At 44.1% G+C, this 10,853-nt stretch overlaps 1 protein-coding gene across 1 annotated transcript; it reads left to right on the top strand.

Annotated features, from left to right (window-relative positions):
- Nucleotides 1-368: 368 nt before the first annotated feature.
- spty2d1 (SPT2 chromatin protein domain containing 1) lies at nucleotides 369-8,484 on the top strand. Its single transcript, XM_064313545.1, has 6 exons — nucleotides 369-904; nucleotides 2,668-2,782; nucleotides 2,934-4,940; nucleotides 6,995-7,154; nucleotides 7,313-7,390; nucleotides 7,822-8,484. The coding sequence occupies exons 1-6, from the start codon at nucleotides 839-841 to the stop codon at nucleotides 7,913-7,915; spliced, it is 2,520 nt and encodes an 839-aa protein (XP_064169615.1). The 5' UTR covers nucleotides 369-838; the 3' UTR covers nucleotides 7,916-8,484.
- Nucleotides 8,485-10,853: the final 2,369 nt, after the last annotated feature.

The raw sequence follows: 10,853 nt of genomic DNA on the forward strand, positions 1-10,853 counted from the left end.
ATTTTGTGCTGCTACCTGCGACCTCAAATTTTGATTTGTAGTGGCATCTTTATCAAGCAATATAAATGACGCACACATATTTTATATCTTTAACAAAAATATATTTATATGTACACTGGATACACTTAAACGTGAAAGGTACAATAGTTTTATTAAACTAAAATAAAAACGTCTGCAGGAAATCAAAGGCAATGACATTTGCAAAATGTAGACCTAACGTTACTTAACGACCGATTGACTCCGCTGCAAAAAGGTACAGTTAAGATATTCTGTTATATGATTGGTTTTTCTCGGAGCTGCTATGGAATTTCAGAGATATTTTTCAATCAATCTTAGATTATAGTGCGTTTGCAAAGAGCTGACTCAAATGTTTAAAGAGGAACTGACGTAGAGAAACCGGATGACGTTGTGACACGATAGAAGCACTAGTCTTTTTGCCAAGGCTAGATCCAACAGTAGCTTGGAAATATATTTTCGCCTGTTTCGTTGTAACATCAGACGTATATTGTATAAATGGAATAGTTAGCTAACGGTTCCACGTCGTGGTTGAAGCCCATGTTAACTTCAGAAGCGTGTTTGTTTGTTCTTTTTGGGTTAGTTTTGTAGCTTCGAAATTAGCTTTCTAGCTGGCTAGATAAGCAGGTAGCTGGCTAGCTGTAAAGAATAAAGCTAGTTCACTAGGAAACTAGCTAACTACAAACAACGCCCTGTGTAGACAGGGCGCAGGTACGACTAGACAGTTACAAGAGAAGCCCAATTCCTGGGCTCGAAACGGCAGGAATACGAAGAAGATTGTTGTGGTGCGCAGGGGGGGGACCTCTGCCCGAAAAAGATAAGCATGGACTTCGAAAATGTCCTCTCAATTGCTTCACAAAACCAGGGCCTCAACAGCGTAAGCCTAAAGGTAAGTTAGCGAAACACTTTATAGTATTTAGCTAGTAAGCTAACACATACCAAGCCAAATGTCAGCGGCTGCTAGCTGTGTACAAATACTTAAGCAGTAAATCTATGTATGCCAAGGTAGCGAGACTGCTACATTTAAATTCCGTTGGTTAACGTTAGCCATACAGTTTATATACTTGTACTCGCAAAAGACAGCTAGTAAATCAAGTTAGACACACAGGAGATGCGCAAAGTAGTTTAGTTTGTTGCCTCGGTCATTCACACCTAGCGGATTCTGGATAATTCTTAGTGTGTGTGGTAGTTGAACTAGGTAGGCCAGTTGTGAAATCGTGAAGCACGCCATCTCCGGTGAAATTATTCAACTTTTGTCGTTTTTCTTGCTGGCCAGTAATCCTGCGACTCTTCGCTTTAAATTATTGAGCCAGTATACAGTTAATGTAAGTAAATGGATGCTTAACGACGTCAGCCACATCTTAAACTGGATAGCCAAAATTGTAACGAGAATCTTGTCCCACCCTAGAAGATATTTTGTAGAAAAATAAAATAACGCTCAGCTTGCCAGTTTGTTACATTGTATCGCAATTCAAAGTGTATTCTTGCTTTAAGAATATGTCCACGTTTGTTTTGTCACAACTGGACATCGCGAGAAACCACACCTATCAATTACCGAACGTTTGCAAAATCTTAATTACACAGTTCCAGGGAGGACAAGACGTGTATTTGGAACTACTTTAGTGTATGAATTCGAATAGCAGTGCATTTGTACAGACAGGCCTGGAATCCTAAACAAAGGAAAGTAATGTTTAACATTGCTGGGTTATCGCCCAGCAATTACAAAATTCTATATTTATTTTACCCATCTTGGTCCACAAGATCAACAGTGTAAAAATCAAAAAAGGTTTACGGTTGAACGTGTTCATGGCAGTACACTCAACACTGGCAAGAACACGAAAGCTAATGACGTTTCAATGATTTCTGCACACCACGTGTTAAGTCTCAACGGTCTGTCACAGTCTTTTGACCGAAATAATTTTTTTAATTGCGTAATTATTGTGCTAGAGTCTTCATGTTATGTCATGCACGCACGAAAATAGCGTTTATATATTTACAAAGCAGTGGACCTACAGTTATTGTTGTACTAGTTTTTTTTAAAGTCTTATTACGGTTTACCATGTCCACACCACTCGCATCACTTTTTATTTCACCTTTATCCTGAGACGTAGAGAAGCCATTTTACAACAGAGACCTGACCAAGAAGCCACTGGAGTTATATAGTCTATAGTCTAAAAACAATTAAATAATAAAATCAATTCCTAATTGAATGAAGCCATCTAAACAGTATGTTCTGGAGACTGTTACAGGGATGGCTTCAGAATAGCACAGCTAAAATTTTATTTAAAAAATGAAAGCCTATTATAAAATATTACGTTCAATATTATAGATTGTATGGCTGATAATAGCAGTCTTGAGAACTGTTTAAGCCTCTGTAAGTAAGATACATTATAACTTTAATCTGTGGCTGCCACGACAACTGTAGTTCATGTATAAGACCAGAATGTAATCAACTGTTTCCATGAACAGCAGACACCAAAATTGTTCTTAAAGAATATATTCCACAAAAAGATATGTAGCTTATGTGTATGTTTACGTCAAGCCACAATTATTTAATGTCTTCGTGTTCCAAAAAAAGCAGCAGCACCTGAATGTTTAATGTGCAATTAATTTTTTTGTGATGTAATTGATCATCTCTGTTGTTTTAAATAGAAGCGCTACAGCCTTCAGGCTGGCCCACCTAAGAAAGATCCAAGATCAAAGGGTGTCAACTCAGCTGCGATCCAGGCTTTCTTGAAAAAGAGAGAGGTGGAGGATAAAAAGAAAGGTATGCATTGTAATCTAAGTTGATATGTAATTATTATATGTTTAAATATAATAGGATCTAATGAAAGTGTTGTTATTTTTCATTATTGTCATTTGTTTAGCAGGAACCTTTGTTACCATGTGTGTTTCATGTGAGTCATTGATTATTGCAGAGCAAAAAATGAAGAAGCAAAAAGATGAGCTATTGGCAAAAAGGGTGGAGCTGAAGTCTGACAGAAAGGCCCGGGCAATGGCATCCCGGACCAAGGACAACTTCAAGGGCTACAACGGCATCCCAGTGGTTGAGCTGCCCAAAAAGAGAGGGATGAAGGCTGAAGCATCAGAAGACCACAGGGACACAGATTATGAGGACAACTATGAGTACTCCCAGAGTGACTCAGACCCAGACCCAGACCCAGACCCAGAGCCAGAGCCAGAGAGGGTGCCCAGCAGGCCCCTCTCAAAGCCCTCCCAGAAGCCCCCCGCTGCAACCAAGCCTGCCCCACCACCCATGAACTTTGCAGAACTCCTGAAGCTGGCGCAGAAGAAGCAGTTTGAGCCGGTGGAGCTGAAGCCCGTCAAGAAGAGTGAGGAGAGGCTGCGCACGGCGGAGGAGCTGAAGGAGCTAGAGATGGAGCGTAGGGCCAGGCGACTGGATCGCGGAGGAGATGCCAGGCAGGATCGGGGAGGAGACACGAGGCAGGAACGGGGAGGAGACGCCAAGCGGGATCGGGGAGTAGATGCCAAGCGAGACAGGGGAGTAGGAGATGCCAGGCAGGACCGGGGAGGAGAAGGCAGGCAGGACCGAGGAGGAGACTGCAGGCAGGACCGGGGAGGAGAAGGCAGGCAGGACCGAGGAGGAGAAGGCAGGCGGGACCGGGGAGGAGATGCTAAGGGGATCCAGGGAGTAGATGCCAGGCGGGACCGGGGAGGGGATGCCAGGTGGGAGCAGGGAGGAGACATCAGGCAGGAGTGGGGAGGAGATGCCAGGCAGGACCGGGGAGGAGATGCCAAGGGGATCCGGGGAGGAGACGCCAGGCGGGACCGAGGAGGAGATTCCAGGCAGGAGTGGGGGGGAGACATCAGGCGGGAGCGAGGAGGAGATGCCAGGCGGGAGCAGGGAGGAGACGCCAGGTGGGAGCGAGGAGGAGACGCCAGGCAGGACCGGAGGCCACAGGCTACCCCCAGCTCCTCCAAGAGGAGTGCACCCATGCTCACAGCCAACAAGATGGCTCAGAATGGGAAACCGCACAAGAGCTCCTCAGAGAAGCCCCCTCTGACTGGGACCAGTAAGAAACCAAAGCCCCACGCCCCCGGGGAGAGGGAGAGGGAGAAGGTGAGGGAACGGCCGAATGGCTCCTCCAAGCCATCCTGCCCAGCCCGACCCAAACCTGTCTCCGGCAGCTCCAGCCCTTCAGGTGCCTTCTGCAGCAAAGCACCTATGAAAGCCAGCACTCTGGCGACCGCCAAAATGCCTGCACCCAGACCTGCGTTGAGCCAGAGACCGCCAAGCAGCACCAGCAGTGACCTTATCCACAGGAAAGGGAACCCTCCTTCGCTACCTCCTGGGAAATCGGCTGGGTCTGGGACCCGACCCAGCTCTACCCCTCACGGTTCCACCCCTGCCAGACCCCCCGGCATGGCCAAGCTGAGCTCTGGCACCTCAGGGAGACCTGGGGGCTCTGTCCCCCCGCAGCCCAGGAAAGGGGAGCCGGCACGGCTGGGGAAAGGGCCCCCACCCCCAGCCAGGCCAAGCAGCAACGGACAGACCCGACCAGCCCCCTCCGGCCCTCCGAGACCCTCTGGCCATCTCCAGCCCAGGCCTGGGGGGAGTTCCCAAAGTGGGGTCCGGCCCATGCCCCAAGGGCCCGGTAGGCCAGGGGACAGCAGCAGCAACGGACAGACCCGACCAGCCCCCTCCGGCCCTCCGAGACCCTCTGGCCATCTCCAGCCCAGGCCTGGGGGGAGTTCCCAAAGTGGGGTCCGGCCCATGCCCCAAGGGCCCGGTAGGCCAGGGGACAGCAGCGCACAGGGGCGACCCATCAGCAGCCTGGGCTCCGGGCCCGGGAGACCCAAGTGCACGGTGGTGTCCGAAACCATCTCTTCCAAGAACTTTGTGCCAAAACCTGGAATGGGACCAAGGATTCCTCCAGGATACAGACCCATGATGAGACCACCTGGTAAGGGCTGAGCATTGAGACTGGGCGGTGGGTGGTTGTTCAATGGACGGACTACGTGACAGTGGGTGAAAACCTCCATATTTGTCACAGTTTTAGTGCATTGTCTACTAATAAACCTAGACACCGAGTTTGTCATTTCCACTCAATGTTTGATTGGAGGAGCACTAAATGTCTGAGTTGAGCAATCGCAAGATGTCGGTGTCCTGGCCACTAGTTTGCGGGAAGGGGTTAAAATGATTTAGGCACTTTTAATAGAAAGGTGCATATACCTTGCACTAAGTGAATTTGGACTGTGACACAATTTATATTGTTTTGTCTGTGTACTCCAGTACGTTGGATTTAAAATAGAACAATGAATATGAAGTTAAAGCGCAGACTGTCCTCTTTAATTTAAGGGAATTTTCACCCTTATCTGGTGATCCACGTAGGAATTAAAGCCCTTTTTATACAGTGTTCCCACATTTTAGGGGAGTAAATGTAATTGGACAATTGGCTACTCAGTTGTTTTTTGGCCAACTGTGTGTTTTTGCATCTTTAGTTCATTCACAATGATTCTAGGTTTGAAATTTGCATTTGGGTTCTTTTGCTGTTGTCTCTCAACACGAGGACCAAATAATAAAAATCAGAAAAAAACAATTTGAGACATAGCTTTAAAAAAAATGGGTATGTCAAAATCAACTGTTTGGCACATTGTTAGGAAGCAAACATTTACTGGGGAGCTCAGCAGTTGCAAACGACCTGGTAGATCACGGGAGACCACTGTAATGGATGACTGAAGAATACTTCCAATTGTGAAGAAAAACCTCTTTTCAGCCGTCAAACACAAGAACACTCTCCAGGTTGTAGGCAAAGGTATGTCAAAGATTACCATAAATAGAAGACTACACTAGGATAACATCAGAGGGTTCATGACAAGATGCAAATCACTTGCCTCAATAACAACAACCAGGTTAGAGATAGCAAAAAAAGCGTACATTATAAAGCATTCTGGAACAATCACCCATCCTTAATCTAATTGAACACGCATTTCACTTGCTGAAGACAAGACTGAAGGCAGAACGTCCCACTAACAAACAGGAACTGCAGATGGCTGCAGTACAGGCATGGCAGAGCATCACCAGGGAAGCTACCCAGCGTCTGGTAACCTCTATGGGTTGTAGACATCAGGCAGTCATCAAAGGATTTGCATCAAACTACTAAATATGATGAATTAATTTCATATTATGTTCATTTGCCCCATTACATTTGATCTCCTAAAATGGGGGGAGTATGTTTAGAAAGGGCTGTAATTTCTACATGGATCATCTGATATGGATGTAATTGTCCTCAATTTATAGCTGGCAGTCTGTGCTTTAACCTCATATTTGTTGCTTTATTTCAAAATCCAGAGTGCTAGAGTACACAACCAAAAGCAAAAAATTGTGTCACTGTATATAGTGAATTAATTGATTTTAACTGTATATAGTGCCATGCACCACTTTCACGCCACAGCGAACATTTCATGCTCACTCAGACATGAGTCATAGGAAGACACTTCACATGCAGCTCTCAGGTAGACTTTGACTGGCCAATCAAACATTGCTCCAGTTCCACCTGCACTGTTTATGGAAAGTTCCAGGCAAATCTAATGGAATAGTGTAAATTACTGTAACCTGACTGGTTACAGGTGAATGTTTCAGAAGAGCATGCAATGTTTTTCAGTTTGGAGAGTAGTTTCCTGTGTTGTTCAACTACAGGCATCCCAAAATGGCAGCAAACAAAGGCCTCTGTGTAACAGGCCACAACCGCTCCACTCCACTGCTTAGTGCTTAGGATTAGTGAGTCAGCGGTATCCACGCTCCGCTGTCCGCCACCTAGCCGCTGTCCCACTGAAAGGCAGGGCTCAGGCACTTTCTCCACTTAAGTGGTATAGAACGTGACTTTTTTTTTACAGACCATTAATCCTTTTCCAATGATGTGTACAGAGAAGCAGCCCTCGTTTTTTAATTGGCTGTGTTTAGGCCAGCCTGTCAGATCCTTCTGCTGACACTAAAGGGGTCTCTCTGCATCCACAGGCCCACCTCTCCCGCCAATAACCTCCAGCTACAAGCGCAAGTATGAGGACATGGAGGATGAGTACGACTCTGAAATGGAGGATTTCATCGATGACGAAGGGGAAGACCAAAGCGTAATCTCCAAGCACATCAGGGAAATTTTCGGCTATGACCGGACCAAGTAAGCCACAGGCGGCTGCTAAAAGCCAAGACTTCAGAGAAAGAGAGGGAGTGTGTGAGAGAGAGGGAGTGTGTGTGTGTGTGTTCACCTTAGAGTGCTCAGTAACAAATACATTAAACTCAGGAAGTATATGTGACTAACAGTCTGTGTTGTTGCAGATTCAAAGATGAAAGTGACTATGCACTGAGGTTTATGGAGAGCAGCTGGAGAGACCAGCAAAAAGAGGAGGCCAGGAGGTGAGTGATTCATTTGAGACAGCCCACATCTTTCATCATCTGGCCTGTAAAAGGCACAGTCTAAATGGGGTTTTCACAAACACAATCTACAGTAACAAATCACAGGAGCAGTAGCACATTATCATAGTTAGCATGTTACACTGGGGAGCACCTGTTATCCAAGGCTGGGGAATTCCTTACTTCTGTGTTCATGCCAGCACTCCCATGAGTAAGGATCTGCCAAAGTGTGCCAAGAGAAATTATTAAACTTATTTTCCTTACTTGTTGGATTTGATTGGATTTGATCTCTGTTGATTTTGATTTTGTAATTTGCTATTGGTACTGCAAGCATTTAGTGTTCACCGCAGCTGAACTTACTGCAAGTGTTTTTTTTGTTTGCGTGTGTGGCATTAGGGTGGGTTTTACTGATCATTTTTCTGTTCTTGCACTAGCCTGAAGTTGGCCGTGCTTGAGGACCTGGAAGAGGAGAAGCGGGAGGAAGAGGAACTGAAACAGCAAAGTGCCAAGAAGAGAAAAAACAGATAGTGTTCATCTGTTTGGTTACAAGAGAACTTTGTCCTTCACGCCAAGAGCAGGGGGGTGTGGACTAGGAGGCCGAGCCACTGCCCCATGAAACGCTGCACATTTTCCTCCCGTTCATTTGTGTTTGATATCGAGGAGGATGAGAGGACGTTTGGAACAGGGAAAACTGACGAAATGAAAAAAGCAAGAGAAAGTGGAAGGATTGGAACAGTTGGTAGGAAGGGAGAGCAGTGAGCTGACAACTCCTCTGTTACACTATTTATTTCCCCAGAATAAGCAGGTTTTGCACTACTTTTGTCATCAATCATTGAGCTGCACCCTATTAATGGAAGAATAATATAAAATCATGTTCCTCAAATGTTTTTTTTTCTGTCGATAGAAATCTTAGATATTTACTTTTTAGTTGCCCAATCAGTGAACAGCAGCTAATCTGTTTTTCAGTCAGAGTATAGACATATGGCCCTCAGCCTTTGTGGTCTCCTTTTACTAATGCTAATAATTTAATTGCTTACAGGAGAAGACATAATGCCATTTGTAATGTATTTTTCCCTTGTTTAAAAGATTTGACAGATCTCATTGTTTTCTGGTTTTTTGTGTGTCTGTGTCTGTGTTAGTGTGTGTTCTAAACTGTAGTGGTTATTGGCACGGAGGTCTTCTGCAGTATTCTGGAGAGCTCCTGTTCCTGTAAAATGGGTGATTTACAGTATATTCCCATCCAGTGCAAACGGTGTTTACAATTAGGTCACCGAGTTGGATAGAAGAGATGTCTAACCTGGAGTGCTCTAGATTAGAATGACTGACTTCTTTAAAAGTTGCTATGCGAGTATAAAACAAAATGGTTTTCTCACAAGCATTGTGTAGAATTACTGGGGAGGGGACATCGGCGATCTTTTATTTTTTTTAACCACTTTATATCACCTTCCCATTGAATGTATGTGGCAGTTGTGTGACTTCATTGTCCCAGTTACACTAAGGTAAATGACAGGAGAGTGAGGCTGCAGGATGTCTGTTTGGTTGAGCCCTGCCCTGTCCTATCAATCAGTCTGGACCTATCAAGATGTGGCAGTCCATAACAAAATACCTATTGGTTCAGTAGGCCACTGGTAGCCCATGAAACTTGGTTCATTAAACCTCATTCTCCGTCACTACAAAACATTAACATTATGGTGGGCAGTTTGAATTTTAGGCTACCTGCTGCAGTTGTAAATCCACTATTCTGTAAATGTTTTTTTTGTTTTTTGTTTACAGAGCAACATAATGACTGTAGAGGGGAAAATATTACAAGCCACTTTGCACCAAGAGAAAGGCAAACAATTCCCTCTAATTTCTTTAGAGATGGCCAACATGATTGACTATTCCTGTGTGTCCTGTAAAATCACAGAAAATGGATGTCTACACTGAGCAAGGAAATTGGCCATAGACATTTTACTATTTTTTTCCTCAGTGTGAGACGAATGTGTGCTGTTTTCTTTCCTTATTAAAAGGCTATTTTGAAAACTCACTGACTTCAGTACTGAGCTGTAAATTACATGAAGCACATTTAATGCAGAGCTTTATTGCTTTTCAGAATTGCTGCCATATGATTTGTCATTAATAACTTCATGAAGAGCATTCCATAAAAAAACAAAGTGAACCAATCACTTTAAGGCAGTAATTCTGTTCATTTTAGCATCCGAAAAGAGGGGGTGTGTGTTTGAGATCAGTCAGCGTGCATCCTCGAAACACGGGTAACCTGATCAGAACATTTATAACCCTTAGCTTACCTCCAGTATACCAGAGGGTGTCATGCTCTATGGAGTTCAGGTAAGTGATTTATGGTGGTTGTTTCCTTCTTACCAGTCTTCTATGTCCCCAAGTGGATGGAATTAGCAGCCTCCAAGTGTTCGTCTCACATAGCCTTTGGTGTCCCTGAAAAAGTATTAGTATATTTTAGTCAAGAGGCACACCTGAACTTCTAATTTCTAAAACGGTTGCTGTGGTTGATAACTCGTCACTTTTTCCAGTTCCAAGAGTCTATAAGCACACCATAAGGGAGGTTCGCTTACAAGGTGTTCAGTGGAAATGCCCCAATAGCCTACATATACACTAGTATAAAAAATAGCTGGCCTTGTAACCTGAAGGTCACAGGTTCAATTCCTGGGTTTGACACTGCAGTTGGACCCTTGAGCAATATACTTAACATTGCATTGTTTATCCGGCTGTATGAATGGATGCTGTGTAAAAAGTTGTCTAAGTTGCTCTGGATAACAGCATCTGATAAATGCCTGTAATGTAATGTAATTATAAAAATGAAATGTGTAAAGAAAATGTGTATCAAAATATCTGGTTGCTATGTCAAATGGCATACCTAGTTTTAACTCCTATATCTTTTAAAGTTTTAAATGCATACTGTAAATACAGAACTATTATCACAACCATTCAAAATACAAATGACCAGGCATGGTCATTCCAGTATTAAAGCTGGTTATTGATTATCATGACGATTTAAATACATGAATAAATCTCTTTCACAAAGCAGGACTACTGAGTTAGCTGGATAACTGCACTGAGTAAAACCTGGAACCCTCCCAGATCTAGAATATGGACTGAAATAAAAAGACCAAAGATCTTTTGCTTTGATGTTCTAGAACAGTGGTTCTCAAACTCGGTCCTGAGGGACCCCTGTGTATGCTGGTTTCCATTCCAACCTCAACAGCAATCCCAGAATTTTAACAAGCTGTTAATTTTTCTTAATTAGGTGCTTTTCATGTTTTAGAGCTGGCGTCTCCAGTCTTATCCAGAAAGGGCCAGTGTGGGTGCACACCTGATCCTGATTCTACTAATCAAGGTGCTTAGCAGTGACTCTAGTGATTGATTAGTAGATTCAGGTGTGTGCACCCACACTGGCCCTTTCTGGAACTCCAGCTCTAAACATGAAAAAATAACAGCTTGTTAAAATTCT

This window comes from Anguilla rostrata, chromosome 16 (genome assembly GCF_018555375.3).
Source record: "Anguilla rostrata isolate EN2019 chromosome 16, ASM1855537v3, whole genome shotgun sequence".
NCBI lineage: Eukaryota > Metazoa > Chordata > Actinopteri > Anguilliformes > Anguillidae > Anguilla > Anguilla rostrata.

What these genes read in the sequence shown, in the direction of transcription:
- spty2d1 (XM_064313545.1), top strand. Translation starts at nt 839, where the DNA reads ATGGACTTCGAAAATGTCCTCTCAATTGCTTCACAAAACCAGGGCCTC. An exon ending in TTCGGCTATGACCGGACCAA is followed by an intron (nt 7,155 to 7,312) that starts GTAAGCCACAGG and finishes GTGTTGTTGCAG; the next exon opens with ATTCAAAGATGAAAGTGACT. An exon ending in CAAAAAGAGGAGGCCAGGAG is followed by an intron (nt 7,391 to 7,821) that starts GTGAGTGATTCA and finishes TTCTTGCACTAG; the next exon opens with CCTGAAGTTGGCCGTGCTTG.